The sequence below is a fragment of the Crocodylus siamensis genome, chromosome 1 (genome assembly GCF_052110815.1).
Source record: "Crocodylus siamensis isolate JL-2025a chromosome 1, ASM5211081v1, whole genome shotgun sequence".
Lineage (NCBI taxonomy): Eukaryota > Metazoa > Chordata > Crocodylia > Crocodylidae > Crocodylus > Crocodylus siamensis.
This window is the reverse complement of record NC_143395.1, coordinates 302291240-302315706: the sequence shown is the minus strand read 5'-3', so window position 1 is coordinate 302315706 and position 24467 is coordinate 302291240. Positions and strand designations below refer to the sequence as shown.

Sequence of the window (24467 nt, the reverse complement as noted above, 5' to 3'; positions counted from 1 at the left end):
AGAAGGATTTCAGAATATAATGTAAATGGGCAACAAGATAGCAAATGAAATTCAGTGTTAAGTACGAAGTGATACACCTGGGGGAAGAAAAAAATAACTCAAACTACGTTACATGATGATGGGCTCTGCATTAATGTTCCAACATAGGAAAGAAATCTTGGAGTTATGTGGACAGTTCACTGAAAACATCAGCTCTGAGTTCAGTAGCAGTCAGAAAGACTAATAAAAGGTTAGGAGTCATTGAAAAGGGAATTGTAAACAAAACAAGTATCATTATATCCTTTTATAAATCTATAGCGCTTCCATATCTTGATGTCTGTGCAGTTTTGATTCCCCACTTTGAAAAGGATGTAGAATTGGAAAAAATGCAAAGGGCAAGAAGGGTGATCAGAAATATAGAAAAGCTACCATACGAGAAGAGACTAAAGTAGGCTTGGACTTTTAGATTAGAAAAGGGACATTTGAGGGGCTACATAAGACAAGTTTACAAAATATTCAATGATGCAGAGGAAGTAAATAAAGATTTATTATATTCAATTTCTTCCAATTACTAGAATTAGGGATATAACCTGAAACTATTAGTAAGCTTAAAACTAACTAAAGAAAGTCATGTCCCCTCCTCCTCAACACACATACAAACACACCCTGTGTAATTACCTTGTGGAACTCATTGACACAAGGTATTGTGGATGCTGATAGGTCAATATCCAATTGATCCAGTTTTTGGTGGAAAGGTCTGTCAGTAGGTATTCAGTATGGGAGACAGAATATTATTAAACCTCTGGCTGCTGGAAGATGCAGTAGGAGAGAATCAGGGCACATGCCACTTTCATCCTCTCCTTCAGCATGCATTGAAACCTTCCTCTGCTGTGTGAGATGGGGTACTGGGCTTGATGGCCCTAGTAAATGGCATTTTTATGTTCTTGTAAAAGTGTCAGGAAAGGATTGTGAAGTAGAAAACTAATTCAATTAAATTTTCTTTTCACAAATGAATGAAGGTAGCTTTGTTCGGTGTCGCTTCACTGATGTGAGACAATCGCAGTGTTTTAGGAGGGTCCAGAGAAGGAAGAATTTTATTCCTCAAATTTCCCCCATTGGCTTTTTGAGCACTAGAACCGCCTATAAAAATCTTTCGATGTGCACTAGTTAATTCTTTCATCATCCAGGATTTCACCTGCTTCGTCTTCCTTTCATCTTTCTGACACAGATGGGTTTCCCTTTAAATCTCTGGGATATATTAGAACTGCTATCATTATCAAACTACTCTAATAGGCTTCCAGCACAGCACAAGTGCCCTGCTGGCTGGCAGCTAAAATCAAATCAGGATAACCCCCCAATTTCATAAGAAGTCCCACTGACTGAGGTGAAATTGCTCCCTTCTTCTGTATGCTGTCACTAGAAATGAGTCAAAATCTTCTTGTGCCGGTTAATTTAAGTGTAGGTTTTGTGTTCTGGGGTGGCATTCCAAAGGTCTCCAACCTTTTTAAGCAGGAGATCACCTCTGGCATTTAAAAGCTAACCTAGATCTACCATGCACTGCCACCATGGCCCCCCACCCCACCCCTGCAGTCTCATGTGGCCAGGGCCCCACTCATCTTACCTCTGCTCCTGCCTTTGTGGCACTATACCTCACCACGGGTGCCTTGATCTAGCCCCCCATCCCTTCCCTCCCCCATGGACTGACCTGCTGGGCTGGGGGGTATGCATGTGGGCACTCAGCCCCCCACCCCAGCCTTAGATCAACTCCAAGAGGCTCTGAGATCTACCACAAGAGGCTCCAAGGTCTAGCAGTGCATGCAGGCCTAGGTGTACACTCGGGGCATATTGCTGCTGCCTATGTGCCGGTTCCACTCTCAGGAGTGCTGCTGAAAATTAGACTTCACTCCCAATCTTCATTTACCAGAAGAGGCAATATAGCCACTGTAGAGTGATGCTGAGCATGCGTTACACGCTTCTTGTCTTGGGTGTGCGCACTGGTGCAAACTTAATATTGCTCTAATATTGACTTTTTTCCAAGATCAGTGGATATAAAGCAGGTAGCGAGTATAGAGGGCACGCTTCTTGGTGACACTGAGGTGGCATAGATGTCCTCCATCTCATAGTTTTGTTATGTGATATTGCATGTACTGTGGGTTGTCACTAATTATCTTCTGACAGGAAAAAGAATTTTTTTTTTTTTTTTAAAGTAGGATTCCAGGACCTTTTTTATTACTAGCCCTCTAGCTCCCTCTCCTGCATTCTTATTAGAAATGCTGTCACAAATACTAATTTTCTCTTTGCTTTTTGGGCTCCTATCATCATTGTTTTTAAAATAAAATATACCTGGCAATTCCAAATGCTTTAATCACATCTTTGTAATTTAAATAAGGTATGTGTATGAGGGGGAGGGGGGAAAGAACTGTTCTGGCCACACTGAGATTTTTCCTTGAAGTCACAGGGAGAATTTTCTTCCCATTTTATGTTGGCACCTAGAAGTTATGGTCCTAAATCCAGATTTAGGCATCTCAATAGAAGAGGCCTGATTTTAAGCACTGGTCAGCAACTGCAGCCCCTATGGACTTTGGGCACATCTACATGGTAGTGGTGGCCTGGTTTAGTGAGAACAGCCATGAATGCACTCCATCCACTCACTCCTATAAGCACATTCTCATCTGCTGGTGGAAGGACTCTTCTCTGCACCCAGGCCTGGATGTACTTCTCTGGGCACATCACCACCACCTACAGGCAACTCCAGGGAGTGCTACTCAGAACCACCCTGGTAAGGCTACATTGGGGTGTTCTTCAACAGCAGTTTTCAATACCTCATTCTCTGGGATGATCTTGGAACTGGCTCATGAGTGTGCCTCTGTTTCTGGCATAATTGGGTGGGGGCATCATGCTTGGAAATGTTCTGGGCAGGATGCTTCTGTCTGAGGGCAGATAAGCCCTTTGTGCCATACGAAACTTCATTAAAAATAAATAAATCAAGCAACTTAAGCCTAGGCAGAAAAGGGGTGGGAGCCCTAGGGCGAAATCATGTGAGACTCTCGCACAGTGCCCAGGGCTGAATAAGAAAGTCTCTTTTTTCTTTAAAGGAGAACAGAAAAGAGAGCTTCTTGTCATCCAAAAGAGTTGCCTTTTCAATACCAAGATGAATAAAATTTACAGCCCTCTGCTGTTCTTGATTTGTTTTTTTTTCTTTTAGTAAAAATAAATAAATGTAGCCTTCTTATGCCCTTAGATTCGCATGATGCAGTTCTGAGATTTAATTCGGCTCCTACACACGGTTATGAAAAAGATGTTGGGAATAAAACAACCATGCGCATCATTAACTCTCAGGTAAGGTTCTTTTGCAGATCTATATGTGTGAATTTTTTTTCTCTGTACATTAAAAGGTTCATCTCCCAAGAAAATCAAACCTTTTTAGTCTAAGGTGGTTGGGTAATCTGGAGAGCCCGTGGTGACTTGGTAACTAGCAGTGCATGGTAGAACCATTGTAGTACATAATCATAATTTAGAGTAAATGAAATGTGTAGGTTTAACGGCTCTTGCACAAGAAAAGTGCCATAGCTTTCTGTACGAATCCTGGATCTGGTATCAGAAGTTCCTTTATGGTTGTGCCAGGGAATTATCTCGCAAAGTTTTGATTAGGGGTGCACCAGTAGCAGTTTTTGGGCCAATACTGATAGCTGATTTTTAAGGAGGCATATTGGCCAATACCAATCAGAATCAGCTTGAAGAGCTGCATCCAGCTGGTAAATCTGGTGTGGTGGAAAGGGATGTAAGGGGCAGCGGGATGGGAATGTGCCTCTTTCAGGGATCTGTGTGACATGGGGTGGCCTGCAGCTGCGGGCTGGGGCCAGGGCAGGTGCAGGATGCAGGCATGGCTCCTTGGGGGGGCACGGGAAGGGAGGAATGGGGCAACTCCCACCACTGCATGCAGCTCATTCAATGCTTGTCTGGTGGCTTGTGCCACTGCTTCTGCCACTCATCTGGGAGGGCATGGGGATGTGGGGGAGTGTGTGCCCATGGATCTGCCCAGCTAGGAATAGCTTGGCCCCAGCCCGCCCTGCCCTTCACAGATCCAGGGGTACATGCCCCCCACCCCATGACCTTCTGGATGAGGGGGCGGGAGCGGCAGCAGGAGCCTCCAGACAAGCATTGAACCGTGTGCAGTGGCAGGAGCCACTCCCTCCCCCCCTCACACACACAACCTGCCAATGAGCTTTTCCTGTGTCATGTGCCTGTCCCGGCCAAGGCTGGGCAGCCCCAGCCCCACTCCCTCCCTCACCATGTGGGCCTTGATCTGCCTGCCCCCATTCCTTTCCCTTTACCACACCAGACTTACCAGCTGCACGCAACTCTCCAGGCTGCGGGCTCTGCTTCTCACTGCCTGCTTGTTGCACTGAGGTTGCACGCAGGCATTTATTGGACAATTATTGGCCACATCAGGCCGATTTTCAATACAGAAAATTTTCTTTGTATCGATGCTGATCCGATGTTGAACCGATGTATCGGTGCACTTCTAGTTTTGATCAAGGCTGTAGTTCTCAGAGAATCTACTGAAGATTAAGGTCATGAGTGCAGGGGGCATTGCAATCCTTAGTCCCCATTATCCATCTCAAAGGGTCAGTGAGGGTCAACCTTTGTGGTAGGTGCACCACAAATTAGCCATGCTCATTCCTGTGTGCCACTAATTCTCTTCTTCTCATGAGTATGCTGCTTTGCTTTCTGCTCCGTGCCCTGGGCTCTCTTCTTAATCTGCTGCTCTGCTTTTTGGTCCCTGCCCTATATCTGCCACTGTCTTGCCCATCCTTTCCCTGATCTGCTATGTACACACAGAGGCTGCCTGTGCCAGTTGTGGCACACATTCTCCATCTTTACCATAGTTTCATAGCCCCCAAATCTCCCTTCTCTGCTCCTACTTTCCTGATGACCGCATCTTTTTTGGAGGAAGAATGAGGAGAGGGGCTGGGCTGGCTTGGGGCTAAACTTTATAAGTCTGACTGAAAAGTAGAAAGAACCCAAGAGCCATGGGAGAAGAAGATACTGCACTGGAGCTGAACTCCCTTGATTATAAGGGGGAGAAAAACAGTATCTTCTGCAGGTGATGTTTGTTGAGTTGTAGTGACCTCTTGTGGTTGAAGTTTGGTTGTTTTTTCAATTTTTGAAAAGTGCCTCCTAAAATTGGTCCACTAAACCATTGGCTCTCAACCTCGTTAGACTCGAGGCACACTTTGGAAAATGCCATCTCTTAGCTTCCACTCATTTCTTGATTAGGAAAAAAAGAAAGCAGTTCTCCAATACAAAGAACTTGGAAAGGCCACAATAGATCAGAATGTTTTCCACTACATGGATTCCTATTTGAAATGTCTGGATTTGTCTTGTAAATCATGTTTGTACTCTTAACAATGCTAACATTGTGTGGCATCCTGCATTCTGCTTAAAGGATCTCACAACCTCCTCTCCCCTCTCTTCCCCACCCCTGCCCATGAGTGCTGCAGCACCCAAGCTGAGAATCACTGCCCAAAACTCTTGCCTTGAATGAACCATGTATCTTTCTCCTTTCAGTTTTCTCCATCTGCTTACTGCAGCTAGTAATAGCCACCTAGCTCTATAGGGGTGTTAAAAGTTAATTATCTAATGCCTAGAGCATTTTCAACATGAAATATACTATGCAAATTCTTACTGTAGCAGTTTCAAAACAGTTAAAGGAGAATTTGCACAGCCATTTCATATTACTTCTTTATTAAATTATTTGTTCTTTCAGAGATCATTCAGACAGGTTCCACTCTTGGGGTACATGCAACCCATATGTGTGAGAACAGTATTTTTAATAGCATTGCCTGCTCTAGTACCCTTAAGGCCTGCCATTTCTTCTTCATGCCTTGGATGCAAGACAATATAGCTTTACCCATCCATTTGACTTGTATCTTTCCTTGTTTTGTTTTTTATTTAACTTAGTTTATTTTACTTTTTTATGCCTTATTTCACATAATATTCTATTTGGAGGGTAAGAGTAGATGTGCCAGAGGCCACAGAACCCACAGGAAAAGGAATATAGCTTTTAGTGAGGCTGGGCTCATGCTTGCTCTGGAAGAGAAAGCTTGGTACATCACAAATAGGTTGATGTACAGGAATCCCCATTTGCAAAATATATTATTGGTTTAAGTGGAGCTTGAGCCATGTCATTCTGTTGGCCATTTAGCATGGGCCAGACAGTTTGGTACTCTGAGCTGAAGAGTTTCTCACTCAAACCATTGGTCCCTTTGGCACTTCTTTGAGAACTAGAGCCAGAGGCTGCGCTGTTCATCTGAGAGCCAAACACTGGGCTACAAATGAATGCCATCTACAAGGCTCACCAGTGCAGTGAAATGGAAGCATCTCTCTAATCAGGTGAGTGAAAGGCACCTCCTGCTATTATGGACTTTAATTCCAGCTATCTGCTGTCCCTGAAAGAAGACAATATTTTGTATATCTTTATTAGGGCATATATGGTGACTGTTTCTGCAGATTGCCCATATTTTCAGAAACTTAGTGTATTCTTAATTACAGTTTTGTCTTAGTGCCTTAAGGATGTTCTTTGCATCTTTTCTGTCTATCATAGAGTCCTTTCCTTCCTGGAATCTCAATTTGGTCTTTACTGATTTAACAGGTCACAACTTTGATTCCTTGGCAGCCTGGTCCCTTTACCATCTATTCACGCACATGGAAGTTTTAGTGGTCTTTACCTCAGGCAGAAGAAGATAAACAGATCCTTCTTTGAGAAGGTCAGGAACAAGTAAAGGACTCACTGTAGGGTTTATTTATTTTTTGCCTAAGATTGTCTTGGACTTTTGCTTCAACTAATCCATACACATTATTCTCTTCTTCCTGAAGCCTCACTCTCTCCTAGATAAATAGGAACTTCACACATTGGATGTGCTGAGAGATCAAGCCTTTCTTTTTGGACAAAACAAGGATATTCAAAAAGTTTCCCAAATGCTTCATGGCATTTGCAGGCAATCGAGGGTCAATCTGTTTCTGCTCAGTAGGCATGTCTACACAAGATGCTTAATGCATAGTAGTCATGGGGAAAACCTTGCTCATGCGCTAATGTGTAGTAGAATTAGACTAGTGTAGTAGTCTACTGTGCATTAAGTGTCACAAAAAGACCATGCCCTGTTGCTACTGCTCACTAGCACTGGCTACTGCACATTTATGTAGTACCTCATATTAGAGGTACTCAACTTAATGTGCCATAGCAATGGCGCATTAAGGTGTATGTGGATGTGCCTGGTGATTTGGAAATGGGTCTGAGAGTCCATTTAGACTTCTATGAAGGATTGAACAAAGATCCACACATCATGGCTCAGGTAGTTTCCACACCTCATACTGTCAGTCACACAACCCAATATATCGCTTAGCTACAGGTCTCCCAGCCTTTCAAATCTTTCAAGAGCTCTGCTGACACATTCGCTTATCACTAGTCCTTGTGGGCTTCCAGGTTAGATGCTACCATTGATAGAACTATCCAGTAGTCATTCATTAAGTGAGACTACTTTCCTGTCTCTTGTTGAGTGTTTCCATTTCAAACACTGACGTGGAATCACAGAAGACAGAGTTAGTTAATATATGGTAACTAGTTCTTCAGGATGTGTTCCCTATACAGATTATGTAATTCGTTCTTCATTCCTTATTCCTGCTAAAAGGATTTCTCTGTGTCTTAGTCCCTTCAACAAGGCTCTGAGTGGCATTTATGACCTCCCTCTTCTTATGTTTACAGCTTAAGTAGCTGGGAACAGGTAAGGGGCAAAATCTTCTCTGCACTAGACATTGTAATTCAAAAAACAAATGTTACATACATACAGTATGTGCTCACTAATTATAGAATTTGTTTGGACAACTCATTTCAAAGAACCCCATTTAAGGTAAGGCAAATTCCCCTTTTGTAGTGGCAGCTGCAATGTGAGGTGTTGTGCATAAACTGTTTAAACGGTTGTTCTGTTGATCTTGCACTTTAATGAAGAAGTTTATATTTTTAAAAGAAAACTACCCATAAAAGGAGGTTAAAGATCGTGATGGCTGGGGACAGTTAGAAGAGTGTGGTTGAAAGCTGATGAAAAGTCATTAATATTAAAGTTTACAGTAGGAAAAATGTTACTATGGTGACAGAATTATTTCTCAAAAAATATGCATCATCAAATATGGCTCATTAGAACCTAAAGGGGAATGAAAATTGGTATGAATTAATTTGTCTGGAATGCAGATTAACATAACAGCTGGAGCGAAATTCATGCTGCTTAAATCAGTGTTGAAATCATTCTTACCAACTCTTTCTGAGGCTGGTTGAATCAGGGATCATAGAGATCTGGATAGAGGCCAGACAACAGCAATTTAGGGAGAGAATGTGTCAAGAAAAGTGGAAAGGAAAATGTACAGGGGAAGAGTTAGGAGACGTGCCAAGAGATTGGAGAACTGGGCTGCACATCCACCTTCCCCCACCAACACCCAGGAGTTGGACCACTCTATTTTAATCTAATTCGCCTTTTTGGAGCCATTTTAAATGAGGGCTGTTTTTAATGAAACCAAACCACCCTCAAAAAAAAAAAAAAAAAAAAAATTGGATGGTCACAATCTCCAATAAAAGTTGTTATTTTTTTCAAAGAATGGAAAGGATCTGGGATGATGTCACTTTTTATCTTAAATTTCTGAAGTAGACATCTATATCCACACACATCTTCTGGGAGGTTCATAACATACTCTGTATTGGTGATAGAGAGTTGCAGTCTGGTGAAACAGTGTTTCAAATGTTTCTATTTGTCACTTATATTTTCTTAGCATAAGAATTTGGTTAAAGTAACTGGAGATTCAGTTAATATGCATGACTAGAAGAGCCCTTTTAGAGCCGGGCTATTCGGGTTAAGTTCTGTTTTCTGGTGCGGTGTACAACCAGACAATGTTGTGGTTACCCACAAACCTACCAGATAATTAGGTGCCTCCAAAGAGGTATATGGAGATGAGAAGCCCTTGGCAAACTAGGTTGTTTTTCTTGTTCTTTCTTAAGGAGTAAATTGTATTGCCTGTTTAAAGCTATCCCAAATCACTTGTATTTATCTTTATCAATATAGTGGTTAATATCTATCTCACATCTGTTTTTCCTTTTGTGACTATCTAAAAAAAAGCATGGATGTATTATCTCATTTGCTAGTGACCTGTAATATTCTGCAAAGCTTGATACACACACATTGTTGCTGTGCTTTACTTTGATACAGATTCCCATTTGCTAGTATTGTTTGTTTTGATGATGATTCTCATTGTTTGTGGGAGATTTCATGGTGTGCAATTTTGTATGTGTGTTCACAGATTCTTACCAATCCAAATCATCACTTCATTGACAGCTCCTTGTATAAAGATGTCATTTTAGTGGCCTGGGATCCAGCTCCCTACTCTGCAAATCTGAATGTGGTAAGCCCTCTGTTTAGTCATTTTCCTTCAAACCAGTGTGAAAGCAACACACAGTCACCTGCAGTTAATTGCTTCTTGGCCATCTAAGATCAGGTGTAGTTTAATTCCAGAGCCCTCCCTGCAACCTCACTACCACTCCTTTCAATTAATCTCAAGATTTAAAAACTTTTAGATACAACACGCCACATCTACATAGAAACGTGTTTGTTAGGCAGAAATATTTTGATTAGACCTCATTTCTGTTTGAGTAGATGATTCTGAGGTTGATGGATTGTCATATCAGAAGTTGGGGCAAGATCATACTGTTGCTTAGATTATTGGTTATGTTTTCATACAAAAGCAAAATTATTGGTATGTGGCAGGTATGGAGAAGGGGGGATGGTCTGAGGGAAAGTGGAGAAATGACATCCCTATTTCCCATCTTCCTCTAGTGCCAGTCTCGAAAAAGCCAGACACCTGAAAAGTAAATAACTTTTTCAGAACCTTTCCCAATCTATCTATTCTCTCAAATGCACAACCCAGTATGTCACCTGCAGGGTTTCTGGCCTTCTGGATTTATTTGCTGGGCCCCTTTCTCCCCAAAGTCAAGTGTGGTTATAGCAAAACAAAACAAAAAAATCCCCTGCAATTATTCTGTGGATCTCTGAGGATGATGTAGCAGAACAGGAAAAGCTCAATTGACTCTCTTATGGCCACTACTGGCAGTGGGATCCTAGGGAGACAACAGATCTGAATAGACTACAACTGTGGATGAACCTGCCTGTTTCATCAGGTGAATTCTCTTAGCAGCAGCTAAAGTAGGGTGCTGTCTGCCTCTTGTTCAAGTTAGCTGAGTTTACTTCTACACTGCAGGCAGTGGGAATGGAGAAGTGATGTAGAGTCAAGGTTGATGGAGTGAATTTTAGTGTGCATGTCTAGCAGTAAGGCTTTCATGCCCTATCTAATATTTAATGCGGATCTGTGAGTAGGATGTTGTGTTGCTTCTTTGTACTGGAGTGAATTTCACATGGGTAGAAGCAAAACAGTCAAGTTAGGGACTAGCTCACTTAAGACTGTGTCCAGCAGCCCAGAGAGACTTGCTGCCTATGCATTGTACTTCAGACTCAACACAGAACTGCTGGTGCTACCTTTTGGTTGCTGTTTAGTGTGTGTTGATTCATTTCTGTTTTTCCCCTCAGTGGTACAAGAAGCCAGACTACAACCTCTTCACTCCATATGTACAGCATCGCAGGAAGAATCCAAACCAGCCATTTTACATTCTCCATCCTAAGTTCATATGGCAGCTCTGGGATATCATTCAGGAGAACACTAAAGAGAAGATACAGCCCAACCCACCATCTTCAGGTTTCATTGGTAGGTGCATTTAGCGATGCCGAACAGACATGTAAAATAGATTTTACACAGGTACATAATGAGGCCTGTTTTCATGTACCACTTGCTTTGCTAGTGCAAGGAAAATAACTGACTAGGGTATACAGAATGGGAAGCATGGTATAAACAGACCAGTGACTTACCTCGGTGCTTTAATGAAGAACGTCCCATGTTTCTTGCTGCAGAAGTGTATTATAAATACAAATATAATATATATATCTATATCTGTATATCTCTATATCTGTATATAGATATAGATAATTTATGGTGTGTTCTGTTTAAGTACATAGCCTTGGGACTGACAAAAGGCTGTGCACTTACCCAGAAGGTGCACTTATGAAACCTCAATACAAACTGTTGATGCTCCTCAAGTATACAGTACAGTCTGTACTTTGGTATTAGTGGTCCTGAATGTGATAAACTCTTCTCAGTTGAAAGTCTTCTAATAGTCAGGTTGGTCAACTTTGTTAGAAGCCTTAAAAATACAGGAAATAGCTGCTATGGAATTAAGTAGCTTTCACCCTCATTTTCAAGTCTTTTAATAGCAGCCTTTTGACAGCTGCCTTCCCTTCATTGTTTCTGGTGCAGTTACAATGAGAGTAATTCATTTACAAAGTAGGTGGGATCGAAGATGCTATACTTTGGTGTGGCTCAGTCACCTACTCAATATGTAGTTATTGTGCTATGCACGTATCCAGTTTGTACATACACTATAAAACATATATTGTATTTGTATACATATATAGAGCAGGGTACACTATAGAACATGTGTTTATGTAATACACAAGAGTCTGAGCCTTTTGCAGTGAGAAACTTGGGAAGTGTTTATAAACCAATGTTTTATTAATATGCTATAATTCATTATGGAAGTTGTTTGTGGTTTAGTTGTAAAGAGATGGCTCATGTGATGCTATTGTACACGGTAAAGTGTTCATATGCTTGATTCATGAGGCAGTTTAACTATTCAAGTTATATGTTGCTTTCATAGTTTCTAGGGTCGGAAGGGACCTGAGTAGATCATCTAGTCCGACCCCCTGCCATGGCAGGAAAGAGTACTGGGGTCAAACAACCCCAGCAAGATGTTCATCTAACCTCCTCTTAAACACCTCCAGGATAGGAGCCAGCACCACTTCTCTTGGAAGCTGGTTCCAGATCCTAGCTGCCCTGATCATGAAGTAACGCCTCCTGATATCTAGCCTAAACCTACCCTCTGCCAGCTTGTAACCGTTATTCCTGGTCACTCCTGGCAGTGCTCGGGGGAACAGGGACTTCCCCAGTGCCTGCTGATCCCCCCTGACTAGTTTATAACAGGCCACAAGATCCCCCCTCAGCCTTCTCTTTTAGAGGCTGAACAGGTTCAGGTCCCGCAGCCTGTCCTCATAGGGCCTGCGCTGCTGTCCCCTGATCATGCGAGTGGCCCTCCTCTGGACCCTCTCCATGCTGTCGACATCCCTCTTGAAATGTGGCGCCCAGAACTGGACACAGTACTCCAGCTGCGGCCTGAGCAGTGCCGCATAGAGGGGGAGGATCACCTCCTTGGCCCTGCTTGAGATGCATCTGTGGATGTATGACAAGGTGCGGTTGGCCTTCCTGACTGCCTCTCCACACTGCTGGCCCATGTTCATCTTGGAGTCAATGATGACCCCCAGATCCCTTTCCGCCTCCGTGCTGACAAGAGGGGAGTTCCCTCACCTGTAGGTATGGTGCCGGTTGTTCCTCCCGAGGTGCATCACCTTGCACTTGTCTGTGTTGAAACCCATCCTATTCTCGTCTGCCCACCCTTGTAACCTGTCTAGGTCTGATTGTAAGGGAGAGGGAATGTCCTGATAGGGCTCAGAGACTATTGCTCCAGCCTCAGTGTGGCCACTGCTTTCCCAATTTTCTTATATGATTGGAGGAACTGAACTTCAACCCAGTTTCTTGGTCCTCCCATGCTATATTTCTGGAAGAAGAATGCTTTGATCCCGAGTTCATATTTCCTTTTGTCTGACGCACACATTGCAACAAGTCTGCCTTCTGGGTCTAGTTTTGTCCAACACTATGATCTTCCCTCAAATGCATCTCTGTTGGACCATGTGTTCATAATCAGAACATACTGTTAATGCCTGCTGTGCCTGGGACTGAAGATGAAGATTATTCCCTGAATACTTGAGCTTCTGCTACAAGCACATAAACATTTCTAAAGCATGCCTCCCTGGTGCTCTGCATCCACTACTGACTTCTCATGTTGATTCCAGCATCAACTCAAACAATAGTAAGTTTTAGGACTTCAGCAACTTGGAATCAAACTGCACTGGATATTGCCTCTCTATTTTTAAACATAGCAACCTGATAGATCATCAAGAATGTTGAAGCCACCTGATCCCAAAGAGATATTTTTGGAACCTGGGCTCAAAAAAGTCTCAATAGAGAGAGATTTTGCTGTGGAATAATGCTGAAGCATTAGTTATTTCTCTCTCTCTCTGCAATTTTTTCCCTGGGTTCTCAAAAGTTTTGATAAATTAGCAGTCACTGAACCTCAGGCCAAGAAAATAGTCCAGTTGTCAATGTAGGGTCTGAGCCTCTTTAGTGAATACCGTAAAACCTTCCTGGAAAGGCCTTTACACCCATAAGAACAAAATAAATGTAGTATCCCCTCCATCTTAAATTCCTACCAACTAACTCTCCCAGGCGTCCTCCTACAAAAAACACCCCGAAAAAATATTCTTGAAACCTGAATGAATCAAAGCCATGCAGAGCTCCTGTTCCAGAAAGGGAGAAGTGCTAAGGAGTTAAATACACTACTTAAATTCTTATATTTTTTTCTCAGATATTGCTGCGAAGATGCTCAGATATTGTTCAGTCTTAAGATAGCAAAATAATTAGATAAACTTATTGCTATCTGTAATTAGCATCATTTGTTATCTGTAATTAACATCATTTGACATCTAATCACTATTTTGATAGATGCATTTGAAGTATTTTCAATAAATTCATTTGTCATATTTTAAGAGCCTCCTGTTTATACATCTATGCAAAGCACGCGTAAAAGTAATTTAAACTGGAAGACCGCATTTTGTCAGAGGTGGACATAAAGGGCAGAATAATGCATAAATAGTATAATGGAGTTTGACAGAAATTTGATGGGACGTTATTTTTCAGATAGGGTATCTGTCAGTAACTCAAGCAGCAAATATTGGTTTAAAACTGAAGATGACAGACACAAATTAGAGGGATTATATGGTAGCAATGCAATTTAAATCTAAATTGCATGGTATTGCTTGATTGTTTGTCATTCTTAAGAAATAAATAAAATCAATGTACTCTGGGATAAATAATTCAGGAAGCGTGATTCAGATTTAATAAAGAGAAGAGATAAATGATAATTGTCATAAAATATAACATCTTAATTTCAAGTAGACACCTAGGAAATGATTTATTAAGTGTCCATACTGTTAAAACCATTCTGTTGAAAATGTCTATATTAAGAAAAAGAGCCTGCTGTTAGAGTATGTTGCAAGCATGAATTTTCGCAGGTAGGTGGACCTATTTCATTTTCATGAAAAGTTGAAGGAAGAATAAAAATTACTTTTGACTTATAAAAAGTTATTCTAATTGACCTTGCCTCTATAATTAAAACAGGTATGTAGCTTGTACCATCTAAAAATCAAATTCCATCATCTGTTCATGCATTGAATAATAAGTTACACCTCAAATACATCTTACTGAATCACTAGAATTACTTGTAGCATCTGAGCATGTGGTAGAAAAACGTTAACACACTACGGTTCTAATATCTGAAAGTGTTCCTTTTGCAAATAGTTCTTAATACTTGCAAACTTTTCTAGCGCAGTAGGGCAGATGATTAATGATATGTACATTGAGAAAATGGCTTGCTGTATGTTCATCTATATATTGCCAAAGGTGTATATTTTGAGATTAGTATTAAGCAAAAGTACATCAGTGCTGTAGATTCCATTAGAACTGTGCAGCCGTCTAGTACTCCAAATGTCCAGAGGTGATGGTGGATATTACTGTGGTGATTTCCAGAACCCCAATCAAAATCAGACCCGTTTCTTTCTTGGCTAGTGAGCTCCATTTCTGAAGAGGCAAGTCTCAAGGAGACATCTATGAAAAGAAAAGGATCTGGCATTATGGTTCAATTCAGAGAAGGCATTCCTTTGTAGAAAGTAGAATGGAAGACCATGTAGGATGATTGTGACGAATGTGGCTGTGCATTCCGGTGAAGAGCTTCTGCATATATTTTACTAAAGCTGTTCATCTACCATTGTCCTACATTGTGCAGCAATCTTCTAGGGTTTGCCTGCACAGGATTAAGCCCTATACATTTATGCAAAGGCACATGCTTCATTGGTCAATGATTTCCTAATATGTTTTAGTGAATTAGCATCATCAGATTGACGATAATGAATTTCATGCAGTGCACACATTGAAAACCAACTGATACAAAGATGTTCATGTCTCTAATCATGGCAATATAACAAAATCTGATTTCAGCAATACTCCAGCTGTGAATCTTAACTTCCAACCCTCCAGTGAGACATTATACAAGGATGAAATTTGCATTAGTTGGATAATTGAACATTTAAGAACCACAAAAAACTAAAGATGTTCTGAGTAAAAAGTGGGAATAGAGAGAGATCCAAGACAAAATATGAACGCTATGGTTTTTGGCTTGGGAAGGCAAAAACACCATGACAAAGGTGCATCACTAGAGTGAAAAACAGTATGAAGAAGAACCAGGAATGAAGAGATAAGCAACAAGATAGGGACACTGACAAAAACAAAGTAATTGAAATATAGGCACAGAGCATATTTTAGAAAAAGAATGGTGTATTTAATTAACAGTGCATTTAACTGCATTTCCCTGTTAGAAAAGAGGATACCAAAAGGTGTCCATGGAGGATTTTTTCTGGATTATTATTGCCAGGGTGTTGGCACACTTTTTCAGGCGCTGATTTCTAGCTCAGCAATGGTATATGTCCAGGGATTTTTTTAAAACTAATTCAAGCACTGCTCTGAATCACAGATCTACATAGAGCAGCTCCATGGTTTTTATGACTCTGTTACCTCAGCATAATCTATATCAAAACTTTGAACCAGGTTAGGACAATCTTCTTTCACTTTTATTTAGAGGTTTGGGGTTTGTTTCTAATTTAAGCTGGTGGAATTTTTATCACTAAAAGGGAAGAATAGGGTTCACTGTACAGGGGGCATTCTTTATTGAAGTCAAAAGCTGGCTGTTTTCTGTAACATCCTATGTAGATCCCAGATGGGCATTTTGAACTTGCTTCTATAATTCTTAATATGTAAGGGAAGAAATGGCAACTCACCATTTTTATTTTTATTTTTTCTTTGCTCCCACTTCCCTTGTGCTGATTTAGTTATGCTGGATGGCATATCAGGGAGGCAAATGTTTGAACAGTTACCCACCACCCAAGATTATGCTTACTATCCAGTCACTTGATCAAAGAGGAAGCATTAGGCACAGAGCCTGAACTGTTTCCCCTCCAACTCTGCTTAGTTTAGTCCTAAAACACAGGGGCTCCCAAGCTTCTATTTCTAATTCCTTGCATAATCACCATGTTCACACTTCTATTCTTAGATATTTGGAGCCCAGTTATTTCAGTGTGGCAATAAGAAGTTTCTGGAGGAGGGTGACAGAATGTGAGATAGGGTAATAGAACCTACTCCTAGCTGAGGATGTTCTGTAGATTGCAGTCAGATGAATTGCAGAAAGGAGTAAATCTTGCTGTATTATTTACAGTGGATAACATATCTGAAAGTCAGAGCTGTTGACAAACTGGCTGTTTCTGAGAAGTTGAGAAGATAACTAGATTTAAAAAAAAAATCTCAATTGTGCCAAAATATAAGGAAACTAGCGAGCACAAAAATTATTTGAAAGCCCATGCTAAACTTGCACCTTCTTTGTTATTTATTGATACCAGCTGCTTTGTTGCTTTTCTGGTTTTAGTACTGAGATATGCAGCCATCTCTCCTATAGCACATCTTCATGAATATTAGTTGCCACACTTAATTTCTGTTACAGCAGTATGTTGTATGATGTGTAGGCCCACACAACAATCTTTATCAGTCGAAGATAAGGTGCTTGACATTGATCCACTTCATTCAGTGCCCTAGTTCCAACTATGCATGCCTCAGTAACATAATTTGAGCCCCCAATGAATAATTCTCAAGCAGGGTGCCATGGCACACCATAGAGTGCCTTAAGAGCCTTTCAAGAGAGCTGCTCAGTGTTAGCACTGTTAGATATGCAGACATGATTTACAAGATAAACTCAAGAGTTTTTACATAGAAATCTATAGTATTTAAAAACATTCTGACCCATTAGAATCTTTCTGAGTTCTTTGCAATAGAAGAATTCCTCTTATTTTTCTATAACCAAAAGAAGTGAAAACTAGAAGTTGGCATTTTCTGAGGGCTACCGTGCCTCTATTGAGTGGTGCCCTTAGTCTAAAAAGGTAGAGAACCACTGCTCCATATTTTCTCCAATGAAACTCTATAGTTATAACAATAAGTGAACAAAATTAAAGATTGAGGATAATGAGCACTAGCAATTCATAAAATATGAAATTTCAGTTCTAAGCAGTCCATTAACTAATCTGACTAATTGTTTAGTTCTTCTCTGAGAAGCGGTGCACTGTGGGTCTCCTCTTAGAGATCAGTACTGATGTTTATTCTTAGGTTTTTAAATCCCAGGCTCCCCATCTCTCAATTTTCTTGGTCAAAATGTCAGATTTATATCCCTCCTTTCTGGTTGATGGTCAACGTGTAAGTTTATTGCTTCTCAGTATACATCTTTCTGGGATGACAACCATGAGGCAATCTCCTGTGATGCCACTGCAGTTTGTGATTCCCATATAGATGCACAGTGTAAAACGTTCATGTTGATAAAGTGCTGATGGCACGAAGGACCCCATCTTATACTGATGCTTTTGTTTGGCCTTGGAGTGTCTCTGTACTTTTGTAACTCCCCAGCTCCCCTGCCATCGGTTTCAGTTTGGTGGTTTCAGATGTTTGTGTTCTTTAGTTTTCTATTAAGGAGTGGGGGTGGAGGACGACAGCATGTCACAAGTGGTGTTTCATTGGTACCATTCTGAAATTGAATGGTATTAAATATAGATCAGGAACTTTACCCTGTTTCCCTTTTCTGTTGGCACTTATTTTGATACCATTGTGCAGCAACCAACTAGATTGAAGATAATGGGCACTAGCAATACTACAATGCTATGTCTGCACCCAGATTTCATGAAAGTTGCTCTAATCCCTAGTCAGCAAATTGGCACACTGTCAGACAGTGCTGTGTCACGTATATCACATCTAGCAGAAACAGGTTGGACATGCCCATTCTCCTATTCACTTGTAGTAAAGCTACTGTCAGAGAATTGAGAATAATAGTTTATAATGAATAAGAATGCCACTCCCTTTCCCCTCCCTTCCTCTTCCACCCCCCTGGCTCTGGCCAATATAAACAAGTCCCTGTCTACTTTGCTTAGGGTCATCATCTTCCTGTCACCAGTGTGTACTCTTTTGCTTGATTTGGACTGTAACTTTGCTAGATGCAACAAGCCTTTAACAGCTTTGTGTAATGTCACTTTTCACTTGAGGCTAGTATAAACCATCTCAAGCCAGTATGGTTTAAATCACTTTCAGCAGGGTTTCAGTTTGAAACAGAGTTCAGGCAATTATTGTCCACATATTTTAGGAGACCAGATTGGGTTATGTGCTTCTTTTTAAAACAGATTGATATGTCCAGCATAAGAATTTAGTATTAGATTCTGATCTACTATATTATGCTGAAACAATGTTGAAACTATGTGACCTAGGCTAGACTGTAGTTTTACAGAAAAAAACATCTGGGAGCATGTTTCACTTGCAGGTGAAAGGAAGTTATTCTTTTATTCTGTTCAGCATTGCTGTGACCTCACCTAGAGCACTGTGTCTAGTTTTGGGCACTGCACTTCAAGAAGACTGTAAATTGGAAAAGTGTCTAATGGGGCGGGAGGGGTGACAAACATGATTAGAGGGCTAGGAAACATGCTTTATGATGAAAGATTAAAAGAATTGGGATTATTTAGTCTGAAAAGAGAAGACTGGGGGAAAATTTGGTAAGTCTTCAAATGCATGAAGAGTTGGTATAAAGAAGATGGCAACAGACTATTTTCTCTGTGGCTCCTGGGGACAAGAAAAGCCTTAATAGCAACATGGGAGATTTAGTTGGGATAGTATGAAGAACCTTCCCACTGCAAGAGTGGTTAAGCATTGGAACAGGCTATTGAGAAGGGCTGTGGAATATCCATCCTTGCAAGGCTGGAATAGCTGAGGCAGGGATGATTCTGCCTTGAGCAGGGGGTTGGATTAGATTGGAGCCTGTAACCTACAGCCTTTGGGCCAGATCTAGCTTGTGAAGAGGTTTGATCTGGCCTACGACGGTCTGATCAGCCACAGGTGATCAGTGGTATGCAGGTGCTCCATTCTGCCCATCCCATCTGCAGTGCTCCCTCCACACCCATCTGCACTGTTCTCTCATGCTTGAGCTTGCCCTTGCTGCAGAATTCGCCCTCTCCATTGCTGTTGGGTTTGGGGATCAGCAACAAGGGTAAGTGCATGGGAAGTTGTTTATTCTAGGGGATAGGCAGCAGAAGGCCGGGGTTAACAGGGATCAGCCCCCCCGCCCCCCCCTTGCAAACTCAGAGCAGCAAGTAGGGCCGCAAAGCAGCCAGCCACGGGCTCTATGCAAGTGCAGCAGGGGTGGAAAGGGGGATGTGTGGAGCCAGGATTGCAGTTTGGCATGTGGATCACTGGATGCCCAGCATTGCAGGCAAGTCTCTATTCTGTAAAGGGGAAGGGGCTGGGGGGCAGATCAGGGCCTCAGTAGTGGGGGAAGAAGTGGAGCAGGGACTGGGGTGTGTGAGGTCCTGGCTGGGCTGGGTGGTGGGATGGTTGGGGCCCAGGTGGCTCATCCAGGGGCATGGGGCAGAGGAAGGGAGCACTCCCACTGCTGAGCGTGCCCCAGCCAGGGCCTTGGGTGATGTGTGACACCCCGCCCCGATCTGTCCACGGGGCTGCTGCTGCGTACTGTGCTTTGCTCCCTGTGGCAGCTGCCCTGGAAACCGTGCAGTGCTGCATTCCTGTTACCGCTGGGCTGCATCATACCCCTTGCCCACCCTGCAGCAAGATGCACATGGCATCATATGCGGCTCTTGGGGCAGCGGCAGCTACAGTAGGGAGTGAGGTGCAATGCATGGTGGTGCCCCCCTCTACCACATGCACAGATGGGGGAGCACACGCTCCCTGGGCCGTTGCTGGGGTGAATGCAGTAGTGGGAGCCCCTTGTGGCCTTGGATGAGCTGCTGAGGCTCCAGTTGTCCTACCGCCCTGCCTGGCTGAGGTCCCGCTTGCCCTGGCCCCTGTCCCACTCCCTACCTCACCGCTGGGTTCTCAATCTGCCCCCACTGCCCTGCCCCGCCAGCCCTTTCCCCTCCTCCCGCCCCTTCCCATACAGAGTGACCTGTGGAGAGACGGGGGCAGGGGTGTGTGTGTGTGTGCTCAGCCCCCCAAATAATTTTTCTCCCTCCACCTATGTCCAGGTAACAGAAGTTTGCAGCCTGCAGCACAGGCTGGGCTTCAAAGGGGAGCCCACAGTGGGAAGAGGTTGCTGATTCTTGGACTAGGTGATCTTCAGAGTTGCATTACAGTCCTATTTTTTTCTGTCATTCTTTGTTCATGAAGTGCTGAAAGCAAGCTAATTAGTACTACTGAGAGTGCTAACATAGTCACATCTCATTTTGGGGATAGTGTTTGTGGAGGATCATGGCATGTTTGAGTGTGCTGTTGCCTGTCATGGTTAGTTTACAGATATCTTTGCGATGTGGTACTCAGGTGTCTTGTCTAGCCAGGTAAATTTAGGCACAATTTTTCCTGCAGTCTTCATTCTAAGGCTTATTTATATCACTTTCTTGGTTGGTAGAGCAGATGTGTTGGTAATGGCCTCAGCCTTACTGTAATCTGCACAGACATTTTAAGATTTCCCATATACTTATATCCAGTACTTAGAGAGTACATTTGTTTGTTTCACTTTTATTGCAGAAGCATGTGGCCCCAGCCTTAGCAGGGGGCTCCTGGTCCCAGGAACCACTGGGGATGAGGGGTGATGGGCTGGAGGGAGGGGTGGAGGTGGCAGCAGGGAGAGAAGGGTAAGAGAGAGAGATGGGAGTCAGGGATGGAGGAGTGCTCTGGGTAGGAGCACCCACCAGAGCTGGGGTTAGAGCCCCCCAGCACCCTCTAGAGCAGCCTGTATGTAGGAGGCCAGCCTGGAAGGGAAGGGGCTTGTCCAGCCCAACCCACTCAAGGGCCCAGGAATAGCATGTTTGCTGGGGCCTGCACACAGGTGCAAGGGCTGGCACTGCTCAGAACCACAAAGCAGTGGGTGGGACAGCTGTAGCTGGACTCATGTCCTGGTACTCGGGTAGAATGCTGCCTGGAGAGAGATAGTGGAGACAGGCAGGGGCTGCAGGTCAGGAGTGAGGGGCACTGTCATATCAGTATTGCTCAGCATCTCGCATCCTGGTGAGCGAAGGGAGCAGAAGCAACTCTGATTTTTTTTTTAATGATAAATAAACCTATAATCAAATGCCAAAGTGTATAGGTATTTAGAATTCATTTTATTATGATGATAGAGGCACTGGTAGGGTTCCAGATTACTTCAAAATTTTGACTCTATCAATAAAACATTGCCCAACTGATCTCTGTATACGTAGTGGCATTTCATTTTAATTGCAGAAGAACACAGATTTTAGATATTTTAACAAGAGAATTTGTGGTTTTTATCAAAGAATTTTCAGTTTTTAAACAGGGAATGCTAGGATCTCTGCTAGTGAGACAAGTGGCAAGACTCAGATGGAGGAGCCTGAGCAGGAGCAGCACCAGGGACCCAGCTGGAGGGCAGATGAGATGGCTGCTTCTCCTGGCTGTTTGGGGCCAGGAGGGCACACTTTGACGGTTCGAAGTGAGCCACCACAAGGAGCACATCTTCTGGACAATAGCTGCCCAGATGGCAGAGCACCAGAAGACATGACAGCAGTGCCGCCTGAAGGCCAGCTGTGCAGCCAAGGCCCACTAGCAGCTGGTCCAGAGGTGCAGGTGGCTCTGCTACAGTGCCTATGCCAAAGCCCAGGCAGCCATGTAGCCCCCATTTGAGTCTGGCAGGCATGCAATCATGGGGCTGAAGGTCCCGGAGAGCAGATGCTGTTGCAGGTGGCAGCAGGTCACAGCCAGGCAGCAGCCCCCACTTCCAGATTGCTGCAGTAGGTAGAAGGTACAGTGGTTACTGCTGCTTCAGCAGTCCAGCTGGCATAAGGGGTAGTGTCCCTAGATACCAACTGGCTGGGCCTCAGAAGTTCCTTTCTATTTGTAACACTTATACCATGAGCCCTAAGGGCATCCTGGCTAACTAGTGGGGCTAATGAGTGAGTGGTGCAACTAAATCCTTGGGACAACTAATGAAAAAAACAGGATAGGAGTGTTGTTTGCGTCAAAGGGCCAAAATGTGAAAATAAGTGCACCTGAGGGGGACACTGAGCAGAGCCCCTTGGGCCACACCCACTTGTCCTCAAAGGCATCCAGGGAGCTGGTGGATGCCCACTGGTACTCTGCATGGAAATGTGCACAGACAAGTGGGAGGAAAGCGGTCCTGCAGTCTCCAGCCAGAGCCTCCTTCCTGGTCAAGTACAGGGCCTACTTGACCAGGGCCAGGAGGAGGTTGACAAGGAGGTCCCAGGACTTGGTAGAGCCACGGATGGGGTGTCATGTGCACCAGGGTCTCCCTCTGCCCACCGAAGGGGCAGGAGACTGTGTTGTCTGTGAAGCTTGCCACATATCTGCCCGTGGTGGTGGCGGCTCAATGGAGGAGCCTGCAGCTGAGGTCCCCAGTGGCTCAGCCATTGGGGTGCCCCAGCCATGCCCATGCTGAGCAGCTCCTGCCACTTGGTGTCTGGGTGGGACAAAAAGGCGGCATGATGGATAGTGTGGCACATGAGCATGTAGAGGTGGCTGTGATGGGCGGTGGAAAAGTAGACCAGTCTGGTGTCCTCTATCTGGCTTAGGTGGTGGAGTGGGGAGTGCCATGAGGCTAGGCAAGATGCCAACTCCATGATGAACTCCAGTGTGCTGGAGGACACTGGGAGAATGGGGAGGAGGTGTGGAGACTGCCCCTGCACAGGACGTGGTCAACCAAGACAAGGATGTTGAAAGGTAGAGGAGATTTCACCACCTGGACCAGACAGCAGGTCACACATGTCAGGGGTAGACCCATACACTGGGTCAGCACAGCGGGGTCCACCCACTCCTGCCTATTGTAGTCCAGGAGGTCTCTGATATGGGTGACACCAGCCAGGATCAACCGCTGTCACAATCAGCGTGGCTCTACTGTTGGCACCTCCAAGAGAAGAAGCTTGATGAGCAGGTCGGCACCCTGGGTGAGTGCTGTAGAGGACCTGGAGGTGGAGACCAGCCTCCAGGCCTGGAGGAAGGTCTGGTAGAACTCTGGCAGCCCTTGCAGATCCTGTAGGGAAAAGCCCTGCAGGCCGAGGAGCTGCCAGTCATATCGGAGTCCCCGAAAGTGGTGGAGGAAGGTGCTCCCCTCGTGGCCCCATGCCGTATGGCTACCGACACCGTATAGCAGTTGCTGCAGTGCCTGAAGGCAGAACATCAGGACCAGCTGTGCAGGCAAACCAGGCCATGGCCGCCCTCCTGCAAGAGGAGGCTCAGGTCTTCTGTAGGGATCTAGTGCCATCCTGGCCAGAAGAACTCCAGTGCCTATCTCTGGAGCCCTGCCAGGACTTCAGGGGATATAGGCAGGTTGTTTTAGCAGTGCCAGAGCATGGACAGAACCAGCTGGTTCTGCACCAGCTCTCTCCCACGCAGGAAGACATCTCAGGAGCCTTGCCCATGCCCAGACCTGCTCCACCACCCTTATCTCCAGCTAGTGCCAGTTCTCTGGTGGGGAGGAGTCTGTGGGGAGCAGGTAGACCCCCAGGTTGAGCAGTGAGCCTGTACTTGAGCAGATCCCAGGGAGTGCGGGTGGGAATGAGCCGACCTGTCACCCACTGCCAGGCCAAAGCTCTTGACCCAGTTGAGATGGGAGGGTGGGGTTTGTGGGGGAGGATTGAGGGGGGGGGCAACACACTTTTTTTCCCCAGCACTGGCAGTGGCCGCCAGCCAGGCCCTCGGGGGGGCCATGGTTCGCTGTAGGCACAACCCTGTAGCGGCATAGCACTGCTTGATCTGGGGTCTGTACATGGCAAATGGAACTGGCTCAGCCTGGCCTGCCCCACTAGCATGTGGCTTTGAACAGGACCGGGATGGCTCCTGCCACCACCCTCAGCTCCTGTCCGTGCATCGGGCTGGGTTCTGCTTCTAAGTGCCCCATGTGCCATTGGGCCAGGCTGACTCTATGGAGGCAGGACCTGGCCCAGCCCAATGTGTGACCCCTGCATTTGTTGCCAGGAACCTGGGTGACAGCAAGAGTAGCCCAGCCCTGCCTGAAGGAGCAGGCCTGCAATATGTGGCACAAATGGTGCTAGGTCTGAGCTGGCTGGGGCCGCACTGCGCTGCTGGAGGGCTCTGCCAGCAGCATGCCCTGAGCATCT

At 44.2% G+C, this 24467-nt stretch overlaps 1 protein-coding gene across 2 annotated transcripts in view; it reads left to right on the top strand.

Annotated features, from left to right (window-relative positions):
- The window catches only part of ST6GAL2 (ST6 beta-galactoside alpha-2,6-sialyltransferase 2), a 77318-nt gene that overhangs the window by 33941 nt on the left and 18910 nt on the right, over nt 1-24467 (top strand). For both annotated transcript variants that reach the window (XM_090021190.1, XM_090021180.1), the window contains 3 exons: nt 3221-3318; nt 9325-9426; nt 10605-10779. In XM_090021190.1, the coding sequence (XP_089877316.1) occupies nt 3221-3318; nt 9325-9426; nt 10605-10779 (375 nt within the window). The remainder of the gene's footprint in view (nt 1-3220; nt 3319-9324; nt 9427-10604; nt 10780-24467) is intronic.